Below are 19,515 nucleotides of genomic sequence, written 5' to 3' on the forward strand. Positions count from 1 at the left end.
TCAAATTGAAAATTTTTATCAAAGCCTGGTTTTTGGATTGACTGAACTAATGGGCTATAATCCATGATTTTTCGAGGAAATATGATTCTAACTTTTTTTTTGTTTTGTTTGCATGATTGTAAATACTTAAAACTAATTGATTTATTTCTATTGCACCATCTAAATTTCATTGTTATTTTAGTTTAACATTTAAGCTTGATTGTAAATATTTATATTAGCATAATATTAGAACCTATGATTTAATTCTGAGCACTATTTACCTGATAATATTATTTAACAGGTTGCTTTTAATATCATCGATGAAGAATTGGACTAACCCTTTGAAGCTATATTTTACAAAATTTCATCATAGACAATAGTAGTTGCAAGTTTGTGATCGTGGAACCTTTTGTGCTTCGGGAAAAGATGTTGCAATGAAGGTATTAGAATGATTAACAACTGGTTTTTTGCTGTTGTTATCCATAGCTTCGCAACTATTGCTCAAGTGTGAGTTCCTATTTGCATGGTGATTTTGTAATTGGAATTAGGGTTTAAACTACTCACTCTACTCTTACTCTTGATGATCAAATTATGTATGTCCAAACACCACTGCAGTTTTAATTCTATGAGTGTGCATAACATTTCTTTGTAGTTGTAACTCGGACAATGATATTTAATACTCTAGGTTATTTGTTCCTATTAATTGCTAGTTACTTGAATGGTCAAAGTGCTTGGTTTTGGATTCTTAAAAGATAATAATTTTGGTTTGCTTAGCATATTATGCTGATTATCATGATAGTCTTGATTATTTTGCTTAGCTTCTGCCAATTATAATAGGAAATTTTCCTACACGATGTTAGTTTGCATGCCTTTAATTATTCCATCAACCTAAGTTTGAAAAGTATTAATTGCTATTTGGGGTTTTGCATCCTTTAACTATTCAACATACATGCTAGCTTGTCCAAAAAATTGTGGCACATTAGTTCTTTAAGTATAATATCAATTTGAATTTTATGCTTTGACTAGTGCAATTTTTTTGATAAAATGTGTAGAGAGTCAAACCATGTCAGGTAACATTTTGTGGAATCATGTCAAAAATTACGTATTCTTTATTAGCTTTTTATAAAAGCCTGTAGAAATATTGTCTATTTCCAAGATTGCTACTCCATCTATCCCTTTAAAGTCTGTTTGTTAACATCAATAACATCATTTCGTAGATCCTTATTATTAATTAATTCTCTTTTGCTACTATCTTGCTGATGATTGATTTAAAATTTTCCTCTTTCAACTATGTCTATCTTGAAACATTTCAATTAGAAAAGCTAATGGTATTTTTAATTGCCACTCACCTATATTAATTTATGTTCTGACTCGTTAAATTTGTGTCATCCATTTAAAATGCCTTATTTTGAAATTTTGTTTCCATCTATTGGTACAATAGACTCTATCCCTTTTCTTAATTTTTGTCTAATGCAGTGTTGAACTATTTTATGCATTGTTTCTTGCTAGATATTTTATCTACTAAAACTTAATATTCCTTTTCTTATATTTTTATTATTATTCATCACTCCATTGTTACTAAATCTAATTAAAAAAAATATTATTCTCATTTAAATATCCCTCAACCAAGCACGGATAGTCAACTAGTGTATATATATGATAGTATTATTTACTTGACATTTAATTTCTTTATGGCATTAATTTTAATATTTTTTTAATATTTAAATTTGTTAAAATTTGAATTTTGATTATTAGAATTAAGGGTCTATTTCTTTACCAAAAGACCAATCAATTATTAGCATTAATTTTAATAATTTGATTGACGGGGCAGCTACCTAGATTTTTCTCTTTTGAGAGGAATTCTTGAAAATTTCTCCTATTTTAATCTAACTTGAGCTTTGATCGTGAAATGGACTAATGCCAAGCATTTCAAAATTTGACATTTTTTTCCGAAGAATGACACCCCAAAATTATTCTATATTATTAATAAAGTGATTGGCTAAATTGACAAAATTATAAAAAAAATTAAGTAAAATAATAATAAATATGAAATTAGGGCTGTTTTATTTTCTTTCTTTCTTTTTATAAGTTTTACCAAAACATATTTTTCCTTAAAAAACTACTCAGTCCTACACAAAAAAAAAATTCTCATCTTTTTTGAAAATAAATATCCATATAATTTCTGTTTTAAAGGAAAAAAACCACGTGAGATGTGTAATAAATTCTAGTACTATATAAAATAAATACAATAATAGTGGAGTGGACAAATAAAATAGTTATCTCTATAAAACAAATCAGACAAATGCCAAAGATTCTACTCCCTATATGGGATTTCAATTTGAAAATCTTAAATTTTAATAATTAGAATATGTGTATATTTAAAATTTAATGGATTTTTATATAAAAAATAAAAAAATTAAAAAAAAAAACTGTTTGACTTATCATTTATATTTTCTAGCCTTCTCTAATTATTAGTTTACGTCATAAAGTTTTTAATTTAGTTATTATACTTAGAACAATTTTAAATTAATTTTTGAAAAGAAATCATCAGATTACTTAATAAAAGGTTGCTTCTAAATGAGGAGGGAAGGTGTTGCATTGTATCTAGTGCATGGGGCCAATTACCCATTCAAATCTTAAAAGAATAATACTAACCATAACTATATAAAAATTATTATTATTATTATTATTATTATCTTCTGAATTTTAATTATTCTTAATTTCGCATTAAATAAGAAAAACACAAAAGAGAAACCCATTTGCTGTTAATTCTTTGAGAATAAACTCAACATGTGAGCTTAATTCCAGTAATTATATATAAGTTGCTAAATATTTTCGAATTTATAATGTTGATGATTCATGGCCGACATAATTATCTTTTATCAATTTGTGTATGAAATTCTTTTATATACTAAATTTTGATTTTTAGTGAAAAGAAATATATTTCACTAAGGAAAGGAATTAATTCGTAACAATGGGTGAAAAAAGAAATGAAAAGGTTGGAATTAGTAGAAAGCAAAGAGTCTAAGAAAAACTTACCGGCAGATAAAGCAAGCAGAGGGTCCCCTTTGGAGTCTTTCATGCGGAGAACTATCCTCACTTGATAGTCCGAATGCAAGCTATAAAAATCGAAAATTGCCATGGAAACGCAGCTGTGGATAGTCTTCCCCTCCCTTGTTCCCATATCAAGGATAACTCCAACATGAAACTCGTCCACCAGGCTAACACCATTTTGGTTCCTGCTTAATTCATCTTGGTCACATAGTTTACTGATAAGGCTAAAGTAGGCTGCAAATAAGAGCAAGATTTATTCTCACTACAAGGGTTTAAGTCTTTAGTGATGTTTTTTTCAACGCTTAGCGACATTTATAAACGTCCCTAAAATATTTGTGGCGTTTGTAAAAAATACGACTAAGAGTGTTGACTATACAAGCGTCAGAAAAAATAGCGGCATTTGTTATAAAATGTAATTATTTTAACAACATTTGTATCTGAAAAAAGTCGTTAATATAGTGGCGTTTATATTATAAGATGTTATTAATTTAGCAGTATTTTTTTTATAAGAACACCGCTACTTTTAATGGGATTTTATGGTACAAACGTACTAAATTTAGAATTTAACAACATTCTTGAACGCGAACGCTGCAAAATTAAGAAATTTAATTTTTTTTTTAATTTCTCTTAATATTTATTATTTTCATTAACAAGAAATGTTAAAATAAATAAAAATGAACTAAAATTCAAAAACTAAAATTAATAAATATTTAATTCACATTCAAATATGCATATAATTAACACAAAGTTTAATAATTAGTATAATAACATTCAAATTATTTTAATACATTAACAAAAAAATTTTAAAATGTATAAAATTAATGACTACATAGATTTAGAAGACTGTCATTTAATGAAGGAATTTTTTTACTTTGGTCACTAGTGTACTCAAAAACCTACTGAATAATATCATACAAGTTTTAACACTTAATAATAAGCTATTTTTATATTAAAAAATATAAATATTTACTAAATATAATACCTAAGTTGGTGGACCACCGATATTAGCACACTTCACACATGGGTATAATATCATATCATCTTTACTGATATTCTCAAATGCAAAATTAAGAAAATTTTGCACTCCATCGTTGTACTCTTGACTTAATCTTGACTTTTATATCCAACTCTTATCCATTTAGTACTTGTTACATTATCAAACCAAATTTATGAAAATAATTTATATGAAAATGAACATGTAAAATACTTAAGTTTACTATATTTTAAACAAAAACTAATAACAAGACCAGTACTTATAGAAGATCAGAACTCCTTGTTGTGAAGTATTTTCTCAGCTACCTTATATAAAGCATTTAAAACTCTGCTGCTAACCTAGACATTACCCTAGAGTATTTGTAGTTGGGGTTGAAATAAGGTAAAACAAGTCAGAGGAAACCCAAAAAAAAAAAAAAAAGGAAAAAGAAAGGGAAGTGGATAATGGGTTCCAAATAGGTATTTAAGGAAGATGGATTTTGGAGAAAAATTTTAAACCAAAAAGAATATCGCAAATTACAAAAGCTGAAAGAATAGTAGAATGAAGTAAAAGCTAAAGTAAATAACTAAAGAATAGTTAAAATAGGATTTTAAAAGACAAAGCTCGAATACTAAAAGCTAAAGGAAAGAGAAAGTAAATTGCAGTTGGTTTGCAAAAAGAAATAGTAGATTGATAAAGATGAAGCTTGAAGTTAAGGATTGGATGTGCTAAATTTGGGGATAATTTTATTGGAGTTTGTAAGACACATGTGCATACATTTGACAAATAGAGGCATTTTCAATAAACAAACGCCTTCAATAATCCCCATAATATTTTTGGACCGGATTATTGAAGGTATTTTTTAAGAAAAACGTCTTCAATAATTTTTTCTTAAAATTTTTTTTTGAATTATTAAAGGCGTCTTTTAGTAAAAATACCTTCAATAATCTGTTATTGAAAGCATTTTTGACAGAAAAACACATTCACTTATTTTTTATCACTGAAGGCACTTTTTTACCAAAAACGCCTTTGATACTCATCATAAATTTTGACTACAAGATTATTATAGGTGTTTTTTACTACAAACGCATTCACTAATTGCCTCAAATTTTTAATAGCTTATTTATTGAAGGCATTTTTTGCATAATACGTCTTCAATAATCCTCTTAAAATTTAACGAGATGATTTTTTGAAGGCGTTTTTAGTCATTTTCAAAATTATATGAGGCTTTTTTTTATATAAAACGCCTTTAATAATCCTCGTAATGTTTTTGGCATAAAATACCTTTAATAAATAAGGTATTGAAAAAATATACTAGATTATTGAAGCATATTCTAAAAAAAAATATATCTTCAATAAATTCTTTTTAAAAAAATTTTAAGATTATTGAAGGCTTCTTTTAGTAAAAAATGCTTTTAATAATCTCGTAGTAAAATTTTAAAAAGATTATTGAAAGCATTTTTTACTACAAATGCATTCACTACTTCTCTTAAATTTTTTAAAAGAATTTATTAAATGAGTTTTTTTACATAATACGCCTTTAATAATCCCTTCCTTTTTATCAGAGCAATATCAGTGAAGGTAATTTTTTACCAAAAACGTCTTCAATAATCTACTTTAACTTTTTAAAGAAATTTATTGAAAGTATTTTTTTGCATAATACGCCTTCAATAATCCCCTTAAATTTTAATGAGGAGATTTTTGAAAGCATTTTTGACTAAAAATTCTTCAATAATCTCATCTTCAAAATTTTTAAAGGAAATTATTTAAGGTATTTTTTTATAAAATGCCTTTAATAATCCTTGTAATGTTTTTTGGTAGAATTATTGAAGATGTTTTTCGCATAAAATGCCTCCAATAAACAAGGTATTGAAAAAATGGGCCAGATTATTAAAGACGTTTTAAAAAAAATACATTTAATAAATTTCTTCCAAAAATTTTTTAAGATTATTAAAGGTGTCTTTTAGTAAAAAAATACATTTAATAATCTCGTAGTAAAATTTTAATTGGATTACTGAAGGTATTTTTAACTACTAATGCCTTCACTAATTCCCTTAAATTTTTTGAAAGAATTTATTAAAACCATTTTTTGCATAATACGCCTTCAATAATCCCTTCCATTTTTATCAGGAGAATATTAGTGAAGGTAATTTTCTACTAAAAACACATTCAATAATTCACTCTAATTTTTTAGAAAAATTTATTAAAGGTATTTTTTACATCATATGCCTTCAATAATCCCCTTAGATTTTAACAAAAAGAATTTTGAAGGCGTTTTTGACTAACAACGCCTTCAATCATATTCTTTTCAAAATTTTTTAAAAAAATTATTTGAGGTATTTTTTTATAAATTGCATTCAATAATCCTCCTAATATAAATTTTGAAGGCATTTTTTACTAACAACGCCTTCAATAATCTTCTCTTCAAAATTTTTAAAAAAAATTATTTGAGGTGTTTTTTTATAAACTGCATTAAATAATCCTCTTAATATTTTTGTACAAAATTATTGAAGATGTTTTTTTATAAAATACCTTCAATAATTTTCTCAATATTTTTGTACAGAATTATTGAAGGTGTTTTTTAAAAAAAAATGCCTTCAATAATTTTTTTTTTAATTTTTTAGAATTATTAAAAGCATCTTTTAGTAAAAACACCTTCAATAAGCTCGAAGTCAAATTTTAAGAGGATTATTAAAGGCGTTCTTGCTAAAAAAGTGTCTTCACTTATAATTTTTGTATTCATTCCTCTATCTTAAACTTCAGAATCACAAGCTACTAGTATAGAGAATGGTTAAAATTTGCATTAATCAACCAAACCAAACCTCATAAACATTTTTAGTTTGATTTTGGATTTTTTTATCTCTATCGTCGTCACCAACTTTCAACAACTCAACACTGCGCACCTCTCAGTTTACCGATATGTTCTTATTTTTTATTTATTGTATAATTTATATTCTTCGGTAAAGGTATATTTTTCGATTCCTTACTATTTACATCTGCATATATATTTTTATTCATTTCATCATAACCTTAGTCGTTTAAGTACCTTTCATTGCATGTATGGTGTTTTTGTGTAGTTTGGTTTAAATATTTTGGTTTGCTGAATAGTATTATATGATATTATTTTGCTGAATGGCATTGTATGATATTCGCTTACTGAATAGTTTGCTAAATGGTTTACTGAATGGTGTTTCTGAATGGTTTGCTGAATGGTGTTTCTAAATACATTGCTGATTGGTTTGCTGAATGGTGTTTCTGTACATAGTATGTTATTGGTTGTATTTTATTGTACATAGTATGTTATTGGTTGTATTTTATTACATATAGTGCTAAATTTAGACAGTTAGTTTGGTGTATTTCGTATAATTTGATCAAAATCGTAGGTATTATGAACTTCGAACAACATACTTCTTCTTCTACTAAACATGCATAAAACAAACCTATAGGCCAAAAAAGAAAAATAAGAGGACGAAATAAATAAATTAAAGTAACTGACACAAAAATTCACTTACACTTCAACCAAAATGAGGCAGTCTATGTCTAATAAAGCTATCAAGTTGGCTACTCATATTAGTGCTATCATTCATATTTGCATTTCAATTACATACACCAATTGACGATGAATTTTTGATGATCTAAATGATGGTATATGGCAGTTGGTTATGGTATGTTAATTCAACTATTTCATAAAATTTGTTAAATGATCATTTAATTGAAATTCAATGTGTTCATACAAATTGTGTTAAATTATTAGGAACGGTTCGACATCTCAATTGACTGTAAAAAAACTTGTGTTGCAATCTACTGTAAAAGCATTCAAAAACTTTAAAAGCATATTGACAACTCAATATATTTTATCACTTGCTGATCAAAGTAATGTATTGGCTATTCCACATATGTCATATGCAAATGTTATAAATGTTTAAGATTGGAGAAATTTTGTTTGAGATCAACTATTAGAAGATTTCTCAGTATGTAAACCCATTATCAAAAAAATTATTTATAAGATCTTATGCAATATATTCAAAATGTTTATATGTGATTTACATAATTTCTTTCTTTTATAGAAAATCAAAGAAAACCAAAAGAACATTCAGGCTAAACAAATATATCACCATCAAACTAAAAGAAAGGGATATGCAAATGTCAAGTATAAGCTTGTAAGTATTCACACATTTGTTTTATACTCATAAATGAATATTTATGAACATTCATTTCAAAATCATTTCATAGATTCTGATTCTTATATTGCAATAATTTATTAGGAATCAACGAGCTCTAGCACCAAAGTTTTTAGATGGGATGTTTGGAAACAAGCACATCTGCGGAATGATGGATCTTTTACAGATGAAGCAATCAAAAAATTGGATAAAAAGATTATATATATAATTGCTTATTAAATCATGTATGATTGACATTATGGTTGTTTGCATAACTCTATAGTAGCTTATATAGATTTGTTATTACAGGCCATCTTATTATTGTCTTTCAAGATAATTATGATGTCAAAGTTAAATCTAGTGAACTGGCAATCCAGTATAGTGAAGATCCATTTTCTTAGCATTAGGAGCTAAAGAAAGGCCTGATCAAATTCGTAGGGTTGGTAAATTTATGTTGCCATCAAAGTTTTTTAATAATCAACATAAAACCCCTCGAATGATAAATGCACAATATAAAGCAATCATTGAGCAACAACAGCAACAACAGCAACAACTTGATAACCATGAGCAACGCCTCAATAAGCAATAGTAAAGACTCACTACTTTAGAGGCTATATTGGCAACAATGCAGCATAGCATGCCTGTAGGCCAATCGAATAGCATCATCCACCTAGGACAAGCTTCCGTTGTAAGTCAAGTAGGGAACCCAACCCCCACTACCAGACATGAAGTATGATTTTATTTATAAGTTTAATATTAATTTGTTTATCATATTTATTGATTTGTTTATAACGCAATATTATATTAGCCACAGATCTCCAGAAAGAGGCTTCAGGAAAATCCACATATTGTTTTTGCTGGCTTTTGGCGCTACCATTCTAATGCCCATGTCAGTGTATGGCAATGTGAAATCAACATATGAAAATCTGCTGGCAATGATTGTTGTATCTCCCACAACAGCATCATAATTCTACTCCATTGATCACAATAAAGAATATGTAAATCACACACTGCAATTACAATATATTAGAATTTGAAAAAAAAAAAAAGGTTAATTTCTCCGTCTCATAACTACAAAGTCTAGTGTGCAACCTGCTATTTTCTAGAAAGGCATTCTTACCTTGAGACAAACCTGACGGATAAGATCATTGTAAGATCCAACCATTTGTCCCCTAGCATTTACAAATGGGATAAACTCATAGTTTACTTCATAATCTAAGGTTTCAATGGCTGCCTTAAACACCTCTGAACAGAAATCACTTACAGTTGTTTCATTTGTTTGGGGATCAACAATCACATTAATTAATTCGCTGAATTCATCGTTCATCGGAACCCCAATCCTCAACCTCTTACCATATAAAGACCAACCTTTAAAATTGCTCTTCCTTCCTTCCGGCCAAATAACAGTTTCAAGTTTACTAGATGATGTCGAATTTAACTCATCGCGGTTGTCTTGCTTCGTTATTGGGGTAATTCCATTTTCTGGAGTCCAGTAACCAACTATTCTTTCTCCCTTGAATACATTTACTATCTCAAATTCCTTTGGGACCAGTCTGCCATTAGTAAGTTGAAAGCCACCACTCATACCCTTGAATCTACTCTGTAGTATCTCATTAATAAATACCGAACCACTTTGTGAGGAAAGGATGGCAGTGAAGTTCATATTCAATCTGGTTTCTTGGTGTATGATATCAGCATGCCCAGTCTTTACCCTCTCTGCTGCTGTTGCCAGAGCCCAAACCATATCATAGTTCCATATACCATAGATATTTAGTTCCATTTCCTGTAAATTTTGAGTTTCAACAAAATTTTTGCTCCTCCATCTTAAAGTGAATTTGTGAAGCGCCTTTGATGCTGGAATATAAGGCTTGAAACCCACCACCCCTTGCATTGACTCAATGACTGATGGTTCCATTGAATGCAAGAAATCCATAATCATATCAGTTGTAATCCAAGCATACCCTTGGCTTATCATTCCAAGCTGTTTGGCATTTAAGAAAAGGCGAGATGCAAGAGAGGGTGACATGTGCACCACATATATAGTTGTCTGCAAACTCATGAGCTTCTTGAGCTGCTCAATGATTTCTTCATCGGTAGTTGATGCTAAAATTGCAATATGCTGGGCAAGACGAACATCGGTTCCTTCAAGGGATGTGATCACTTTACAAAGGATTCCTCTTGCAGAATCATTATCTTCATAAATGAGGATTATATTTTTCCAACTGAAAGCTTCAAAAATGGTAACAATGCCTTTGGCTTGAGAGGATTCATCTTGACAAATTTTAATTAAATAAGGATACTCAGAAAACGACAGGGGTGGCCCAGCTGCAAAGAGAGAAATAATTGGAATTTTCGCTCTGGATCCTATCTCTGCTAAAATCTTCACTCCATCTAAATTTTCTGCAATAATAATGGCCTGCAATTTGACATTTTCCAAGAGAACCAAGGCTGCACTTGAATATGCGTAGATGCCACCAAAAAAGGGAAAAAAATCAGTGTGTCATCAATTTCCACTCGTTCATTTTCAGGATAGGAAATGGTTTAACGAAAGGAGAAAAAAGTGTATATTTGAGGGAAGAAAACTTACACGAAGTTCTTTTAAGTGAAATTTGTTAAATTATTTAATAAAAACTTTAATAAAAATTTCAAATAGCGTTTAATGTAAAAATCAATAATTTATAAAAATTCAAATTTAATTGATACTTATTTAACGATTTTTATTAAAAGTGTATATATCAAAATATATATCAAAATTTACTAAATTTTTTATACTTGATCTGTATAATAAGATTTTTTAATTTATCGATTTTAATTTTTAATTTTAATTATTATTTAATCATTTTTAATTGAAAATTTTACGAACTTCGTTTAAAAACTTCCATCTAAGTATTTCCCTTACCCTGCCATAACAGAAAATAATATGGCATTTATAGAAAATTTTTCATTAGGAAAGGCAAAAACATACCTTGGGATAGAACAAGCAACGGATCACCCTCAGAATCTCTGGTGTGCAGAACTAGTCTTGTCTCATAGAGACTATTTAGACTGTAAAAATCAGATATAGCCATGGAAATGCAGCTATCAACAATTTTTCCCACCCAGGATTGCATATCAAGAATCACCCCGACATGAATCCTTTCTATCGTAGTAGTAGCATTGATGCTGTTGAGATTGGATAACGATGGATGTAGAAGGCTAAAGAATGTAGTAATTAAAACGAAGGAGCACTTCTTTCCTGTTAAATCCATTTAGCTAAAAAGCTATTTTCTGAAACTTTTAGTTAGCAGCAAGTACTTCATTCCATCCTCTATATATGTGTTGGAGAATATATATGAGATTGACTTGAGGCCGAGAGACTTTTCCGGTATGCAAAAACGATAAAGCCTGATCCATATAGGTAGACTTGAAACTTTTAACAATTGGAAGTAATTAATCGGGGCGGGGCCATAAAATTTGACTTGGCTGGGTGGAAAGAAACCCGTATTAATCTATCTGAACAGAGAGAATTTCTTGAACATTCAGCTCTTTGAATTGTCACAGGAAACAAGTTCCTCCAAATATTTCGATTCCATTCCTCCCCTGTTCTCACACAAATAAATGCCTACTCCATGCAATTTGAAAAAAAGAAAAAAAGACAGAGAAACTCTGGTATAGACTGCAAGAAGTAAATAATTCAAAGACAAAAGAGTTTAGAATTCTCAAGAGTTTACTTTCAACATACATCCCCATAAATTAGAAAAGTTAGCTTCTGTCAAAGCGCTCTCCGGTCTTGTTGGAAGCTCGACGCTCATGGTCAGACTTGGTAGCTTTCAGTAAATGCTTCATTTTGCTTCAATAAAGTAGAAACTGTAGCATTTTTTACATGGCTTTTAAGTTTGCAAGACGGAGTGGCTAAGGCTCCATCAAAATAACGTTAGAAGCTACCGTCCGCAATGTGGCCAATGTGTTGCTTTGGGTGCTAATCGCGGGGCCAATCTATTGAAGTTTTGATTTGCTCTTTAAAGCAATGAAAAGAACTTGTGACACTTTGCACGATCATTAAAGTAAAATTAAAGGCCTAGGTATCAAATATCAATAATTGATCTTAGCATCTTACTACTCACAAAACAGTCGAAACAACTAAATCATGGAGAGGTATAAGGGGATTTTTTATTATTATTAATTAGGTTTCAAGCTGGCAGCTTCACTTGCGAGAATAAAATATAATTATTTATTAGTTAAAATATTAAAAAAATATATAATAAAAAAAATTTATTTTTTTTTTTAGATTTCATTAGTTTAGACCGTAAGATATCAAAAAGTTAAAACCATAATACAACCATAACAGACATAAATTATATTTAAGATGAGCCATATGTGATATACAATATTGTCTTCTCAGATGCCTGATCATGAAGATATTTGATTGGCATAAGAAGAAAAGGCGTCTTTTTCAAAAGGGTAAGGCAATGCCCAACCAACTCTTTGCTGTTAATTCTTTGAAAAGAAACTCTAATATGTGGGCTTAATTCCAGTAATTACATATAAGTTACTAAATATTTTCGAATTTATAATGTTGATGATTCATGACCGACATAATTATCTTTTACCAATTTGTGTATGAAACTTATCATAATTCCTTTATATACTAGATTATGAATTTTTGTGAAAAAAATATATATATTTCCCTGAGGAAAGGAATTAATTCGTAATAATGGGTGAAAAAGGAAATGAAAAGGTTGGAATTAGCAGAAAGCAAAAGAATATAAGAAAAGCTTGCCGGCAGATAAAGCAAGCAGAGGGTCCCCTTTGGAGTCTTTCATGTGGAGAACTATCCTCACTTGATAGTCCGAATGTAAGCTATAAAAATCGAAAATCGCCATGGAAACGCAGCTGTGGATAGTCCTCCCCTCCCTTGTTCCCATATCAAGGATAACTCCAACATGAAACTCGTCCAGCAGGCCAACACCATTTTGGTTCCTGCTCAATTCAGCTTGGTTACATAGTTTACTGATAAGGCTAAAGTAGGCTGCAAATAAGAGCAAGATTTGATTCTTTTTCTTCATCTTCATGTGACCAAATGCTGTTTCCTTGTTTGTATATTTTGTATAGCAAGTTGTCTTTTGTTTGCCAGAAAATATTGTTTTCCTCTATGCAAATACTAAATCTGAATAACATCCCCCCCTCTTATACGTTATTGGCGGCCCATCTTAATTTGTCTCAGTGGTAAATTGTTTCTGTATTCAAATGTTTCAGTCTTCCCCGTTAAGTGGAAAAAAAATGAGGAAGTAATTCATGTACAAGATATGATTTTTGGAATTTATATTTTGATATGTTGTTAGTATGGGAAAGACATAAATAAAGCTTTTTAGGTGAAGTTCTCCATTACAAAAGATTAAATAAAAATTAAAATATTTCATTACATAGATTAAATACGTAAAAAAATTTTAAAAAATTTAATAAATATTTATATATATTTTTAAATAAACATTTTTACTATGTTAATATAAATTTTACTGTTGAATAAATATTGATCAAATTTAAATTATAAATAATATTTTAAATATTTTTTTTATATACTATTAATCTTCACATTAAACTCTCTATTCAATCTATCAATTTGAAATTTTTTATTAAAGTTTTTATTAAATTATTTTTTAAAAAAAATTTTACAAACTTCACCTAAAAAATGTCATGCATGCTTTGTCCTATTAATGTATATATTTTATATATTATTTTATAAATTAGATGATAACATTACATTAATGAGCAAATATTACTTTTTAAAATAGATATAAGAATTAATATTTTTTAAAAATTTACTCATTAATGAACTAATATTATCTTTTTACTTTATTAATAAAATGATATAATCTAATTAATTAATAATATATAAAATTTATATATTGATAAAACATTAAATATAAACTCAACATTTTATGCCATTAAAGTTTGAAACCACAAAATTAATGATTTTTTTTATTTTTTAAGAATAAAAATTTTCCTTTTTTTACAAAAAAATCATAATTTCAAAAATAATGATAGGAATTACAAGTTTTAAAATCATTTTAATCTCAAATTTATTTTATATTATTTTTTAAAAATAATTAAATGAATCAAATGAATTAAATCAAAAATTCCAAAATTTTATTTTCATATAAATTGATTCTATGTAATGAGACTACCCTGATATTCAAACTATTTATGTGATTTCAAGTCAAAACACGCATAACCGAAGACTAAGGAGGCTTATTTTTCGAAAATTTTAGAAATTTAAACAATTTAATTGGTGACTACTGACAAAGAAAATATCCATCATCGTGTGTACCGACAGATGTCGTTTTCATCAAAACGTGTATAGGAAAACGCCCCCTTTGACGATAAAACTTTGAGTTTCGTTTTTTTTTTTTTTTCAAATCAATTTACCAAATTTCTTAGTTAAATATCTTTATAAAAATATTAGAATTTACCAAACTAGAAGTACTTACAGATTATTTCAACTGAATTTACCAAATTTCGCCTTAAATATGTTTAGAAAAATTAGAATTTTCTCAGTCACTAATCTATACGTGGATGTTTTGAAAAAAAAAAAGGTGCTTTAAAAGAAAAAAAAGTTACATGATTAGTTTGTTATTCAAAATAATTAAGGTTAAAAATATTATTTTAATTAAAATTAATTATAAATTTAATTTTGATCTAAAAATTAAAAATATAAAATTTACATTAATATAAATAAATCTTTACTCAACAATAAATAATCTTACTTTTTGTTGAGTTTAGGGCTTTATGCCCAAAATTAATAAATTAATGACAATTCAAAATTTAGGTACATATTCTATATAATCATAATTCAAGCAAAATAAGCATGCATATATAACATTACAAAAAAATTTATCATTTTAAGACACTTATAAACAAGTAATTAAAAAGTGGTTTTACGTATAAAAACAAACAATAAATTTGAAAAATAAAAAAAAAATTATATTGAATGCAATCACGTCCCTACCATCATTAAATTTCAGGGCTTACAAACACAGCATAAAGAGTAGAAAAACTAGCAATTTGTAATTAATAGCATACTGATAAAAAATTTAGTTTTGTGTCATAAAATTTCTTTTTTTAAAGATTAATTGAAGTACCCTCTTTGCAGACTCTAAGCCACTGTTTAGGTAGAATTTGAAGTTGCTGATTGTCATGGATTGACGTTTTTGATATAGCCATATCAGTAGAGCTGAAGTTGAAGAGATCCCAGTTACAAGAAACAAACCCCCAAAGCTATCAAGGTTTAGACTGCTGGGATTACTTATAGAGTCCTGGTTTGAAGAGCTTGACTCACTGTTAAACCATGCATTTTCCATCATCTGCAGCTTTCCTTCCTCTCTTAACTTCACAATTGCACTTGATATGTCTTGGACCATGGGTGAACCTTTAGGGAAAACCTACAAGTTGACATAAGACAATCAACACCCATTGCTGCAAATTAAAGAAATATCAAAGACACGTGAGAATGAATCCGTAATTTAGTGCAATAAGTTCATGCAATCATTTTTAAAAATTGACAGGAGTAGGTCTGATTTTTAAATCACAACGCCCGTTTACCCTTCCCCTGTTCCCAAGCATAGGCGTCTTTGCTAAAAAAAAAAAAGAAATCATGTGAATGAATGGCTTTTTTTAGTAAGTAGATTAATTTTTTAGACTAGATCAGGGCTTTCGAAAGGATTCTTACAAAGCCAAAACCGCCTGATGTAGAATTGGATTTGATCATGGTGTAATCAGCAGAGTACTTGGCAAGGAATACTTTAATGTACGGTATTTCATCGATAATGCCTGACACACCACCATTCTTACTTCCCCTTCTTAAAGCATTGGCATATTCTTCTGGAGAATGGTATGGCTTTAGCCTGGGATTTTCAAAATTTAAGTTGCTAATTGCCCTTGGGAACAAAGAACCGGAATGATAACCTACATAATCCTCTCTTGAGATCAATTGAATTCGTTGAACTGTTAGCATGGAAGCCAAAGTTGCCGTGTAGCTTGAGGTTAATATAAACACAACAAACACCCATATTATCACTACAAACTTTGACAAGTTGCTCAAGAGATTCTCTTCTGCACTTTCAAATTATAGTAGGAAAATTACGGTTAGCGTAGCTCAGGACAGGGTTGATTGTAATTAATGTATGCTTCGGGTTGAATATAGAGTACTTACTATGGGCATATACAAGAGTTGAGAAGGAGTACCAAAAGATCATTCCAACTTGCTTCAATGGTGAGCCTTGGAATTCATCATTGATGGGTCGTTCAATAAGCCAAACTACAAAGCCAGTGAAAATAAAGAAAGCAGCTGTTGTTATCCACAGATCTCCGGAAAGAGGCTTCAGGAAAATCCACATATCGTTTTTGCTGGCTTTTGGCGCTACCATTCCAATGCCCAAGTCAGTGTATGGCAATGTAAAATCAACATATGAAAATCTGCTGGCTGTGATTGTTGTATCTCCCACAACAGCATCATAATTCTACTCCATTGAACACAAGAAAGAATATGTAAATCACACACTGCAATTACAATATATTAGAATTTGAGGAAAAAAAAAAAAAAAGGTTAATTTCTCCGTCTCATAACTACAAAGTCTAGTCTGCAACCTGCTATTTTCTAGAAAGGCATTCTTACCTTGAGATAAACCCGACGGATAAGATCATTGTAAGATCCAGCCATTTGTCCCCTGGCATTTACAAATGGGATAAACTCATAGTTTACTTCATAATCTAAGGTTTCAATGGCTGCCTTAAACACCTCTGAACAGAAGCCACTTACAGTTGTTTCATTTGTTTGGGGATCAACAATCACATTAATCAATTCGCTGAATCCATTGTTGATCGGAACCCCAATCCTCAACCTCTTACCATATAGAGACCAACCTTTTGGAATGCTCTTCCTTCCTCCTGGCCAAATAACAGTTTCAAGTTTACTAGATGATGTCGAATTTAACTCATCGCGGTTGTCTTGCTTCGTTATTGGGGTAATTCCATTTTCTGGAGCCCAGTAACCAACTATTCTTTCTCCCTTGAATACATTTACTATTTCAAATTCCTTTGGGACCAGTCTGCCATTAGTAAGTTGAAAGCCACCACTCATACCCTTGAATCTACTCTGTAGTATCTCATTAATAAATACCGAACCACTTTGTGAGGAAAGGATGGCGGTGAAGTTCATATTCCATCTGGTGTCTTGGTGTATGATATCAGGATGCCCAGTCTTTACCCTCTCTGCTGCTGTTGCCAGAGCCCAAACCATATCATAGGTCCATATACCATAGATATTTAGTTCCATTTCCTGTAAATTTTGAGTTTCAACAAAATTTTTGCTCCTCCATCTTAAAGTGAATTTGTGAAGCGCCTTTGATGCTGGAATGTAAGGTCTGAAACCCACCACCCCTTGCATTGACTCAATGACTGATGGTTCTATTGAATGCAAGAAATTCATAATCATATCAGTTGTAATCCAAGCACACCCTTGACTTATCATTCCAAGCTGTTTGGCATTTAAGAAAAGGCGAGATGCAAGAGAGGGTGACATGTGCACCACATATATAGTTGTCTGCAAACTCATGAGCTTCTTGAGCTGCTCAATGATTTCTTCATCAGTGGTTGATGCTAAAATTGCAATATGCTGGGCAAGACGAACGTCAGTCCCTTCAAGGGAAGTGATCACTTTACAAAGGATTCCTCTTGCAGAATCATTATCTTCATAAATGAGGATTATATTTTTCCAACTGAAAGCTTCAACAATGGTAACAATGCCTTTGGCTTGAGAGGATTCATCTTGACCAATTTTAATTAAATAAGGATACTCAGAAAACGACAGGGGTGGCCCAGCTGTGAAGAGAGAAATAATTGGAATTTTTGCTCTGGATCCCAACTCTGCTAAAATCTTCACTCCATCTGAATTTTCTGCAATAATAATGGCCTGCAATTTGACATTTTCCAAGAGAACCAAGGCTGAACTTGAATATGTGTCGATGTCACCAAAAAGGAAAAAAAAAATCAGTCTGTCATCAATTTCCACTCTTTCATTTTCAGGATAGAAAATAGTTTAATGAAAGGAGAAAAAAGTGTATATTTGAGGACCCTGTCATAACTCATATCAGAAAATAGTATGGCATTTATAGAGAAATTTTCATGAGGAAAGGCAAAAACATACCTTGGGATAGAACAAGCAACGGATCACCCTCAGAATCTCTGGTGTGCAGAATTAGTCTTGTCTCATAGCGACTATTTAGACTGTAAAAATCAGATATAGCCATGGAAATGCAGCTATCAACAACTTTTCCCACCCAGGATTTCATATCAAGAATCACCCCGACATGAATCCTTTCTATCGTAGTAGAATTGATGCTGTTAAGATTGGATAACGATGGTTGTAGAAGGCTAAAGAAGATAGTAATTAAAGCGAAGGTGCCCATCTTTTTTGTTAAATCCATTGGGCTATAAAGCAATTTTCTGAAACTTTTAGTTAGCAGTTCATTCCATTCCATCCTCCATATATGTGGTGTAGAACATATGAGATTGACTTGAGGATGAGGGATATTAGTTTTTTTTGTTTTTTTTTTCAAACATATAAAATTGAAATATATACACAGATTAAACTCTTTAAAAACAAAATATATTGTATTAAATAGAACACGAACTTTCAAGAAGCAATGGAAGTAATTAATGGGGGCGGGGCCATAAAAGTTGAATTGGCTTGGTGGAAAGAAACCGTGTAATTAATCTACCTGAAGAGAGAGAATTTCCCGAACAGTCAACTCTTTGAATTGTCAAAGGAAACAAGTTCCTCCAAATATTTCGATTCCATTCCTCCCCTGTTCTCACACAAATTAATGCCCACTCCATGCAATTTGAAAAAAAATATATAGAAGCTCTGGTATAGACTGCAAGAAGTATATAATTCAAAGACAAAAGAGTTTAGAATTGTCAAGAGTTTACTTTCAACATACTTCCCCATAAATTTGAAAAGTTAACTCGTGTCAAAGCGCTCTCCGGTCTGGTTGGAAGCTCGACGCTCATGGGCTGAATTGGTAGTTTTCAGCAAAAGCTTCCATATCTACAATTCCGCATTTTGCTTCAATAAAGTTGAAACTGTAGCATTTTTTGACATGGTTTTTAAGTTTGCAAGAGGGAGTAGCTAAGGCTCCATGAAAATAACGTTAGAAGCTGCCTTCTGCCGTGTGCCCAATGCGTTGCTTTGGGTGCTAATCGTGGGACCAACTTCTGGAAGTTTTGATTTGCTTTTTAAACCAATGGAAAGGACTTGTGACACTTTGCACAAACATTAAAGGAAAATTAAAGGACTTGGTATCAAATATCAAT

At 30.2% G+C, this 19,515-nt stretch overlaps 2 protein-coding genes across 6 annotated transcripts; both read right to left on the bottom strand.

Moving 5' to 3' along the window:
- Nucleotides 1–8,952: 8,952 nt before the first annotated feature.
- On the bottom strand, nt 8,953–12,756 carry LOC111313503 (glutamate receptor 2.2-like). Its single transcript, XM_022914190.2, has 2 exons — nt 11,132–12,756; nt 8,953–10,614 (listed from the first exon to the last, which is right to left on the bottom strand). Exons 1-2 carry the CDS (start codon nt 11,412–11,414, stop codon nt 9,269–9,271), a joined length of 1,629 nt encoding a protein of 542 aa, XP_022769925.2. The 5' UTR covers nt 11,415–12,756; the 3' UTR covers nt 8,953–9,268.
- Nucleotides 12,757–12,890: 134 nt separating this feature from the next.
- LOC111314454 (glutamate receptor 1.2-like) lies at nt 12,891–19,362 on the bottom strand. Of its 5 annotated transcripts, none has more exons than XM_089753232.1 (8): nt 19,143–19,343; nt 18,921–19,007; nt 18,347–18,540; nt 16,817–18,144; nt 16,355–16,661; nt 15,872–16,254; nt 15,285–15,584; nt 12,891–13,125 (listed from the first exon to the last, which is right to left on the bottom strand). In XM_089753232.1, exons 3-8 carry the CDS (start codon nt 18,489–18,491, stop codon nt 13,072–13,074), a joined length of 2,517 nt encoding a protein of 838 aa, XP_089609358.1. In that variant the 5' UTR covers nt 18,492–18,540; nt 18,921–19,007; nt 19,143–19,343; the 3' UTR covers nt 12,891–13,071. The 5 variants fall into 5 exon arrangements, with proteins under 5 accessions (XP_089609358.1, XP_089609359.1, XP_022771570.2 ...); XM_089753233.1 differs by having other exon boundaries at nt 19,132–19,343; XM_022915835.2 differs by having other exon boundaries at nt 18,347–19,007; nt 19,143–19,347.
- Nucleotides 19,363–19,515: the final 153 nt, after the last annotated feature.

The sequence above is a fragment of the Durio zibethinus genome, chromosome 23 (genome assembly GCF_047325235.1).
Source record: "Durio zibethinus cultivar Kanyao isolate XHJ-2024 chromosome 23, ASM4732523v1, whole genome shotgun sequence".
NCBI classification, from domain to species: domain Eukaryota; kingdom Viridiplantae; phylum Streptophyta; class Magnoliopsida; order Malvales; family Malvaceae; genus Durio; species Durio zibethinus.

Coding starts and splice junctions, on each gene's coding strand:
- LOC111313503 (XM_022914190.2), bottom strand. CDS start 11,414: ATGGATTTAACAGGAAAGAAGTGCTCCTTCGTTTTAATTACTACATTC. Junction 10,615..11,131: donor GTTGCTTGTTCTATCCCAAG/GTATGTTTTTGC, acceptor ATTCAAGTGCAG/CCTTGGTTCTCTTGGAAAAT.
- LOC111314454 (XM_022915835.2), bottom strand. CDS start 18,680: ATGGAATGGAATGAACTGCTAACTAAAAGTTTCAGAAAATTGCTTTAT. Junction 18,145..18,346: donor GTTGCTTGTTCTATCCCAAG/GTATGTTTTTGC, acceptor ATTCAAGTTCAG/CCTTGGTTCTCTTGGAAAAT. Junction 16,662..16,816: donor TCCGTCGGGTTTATCTCAAG/GTAAGAATGCCT, acceptor TCAATGGAGTAG/AATTATGATGCTGTTGTGGG.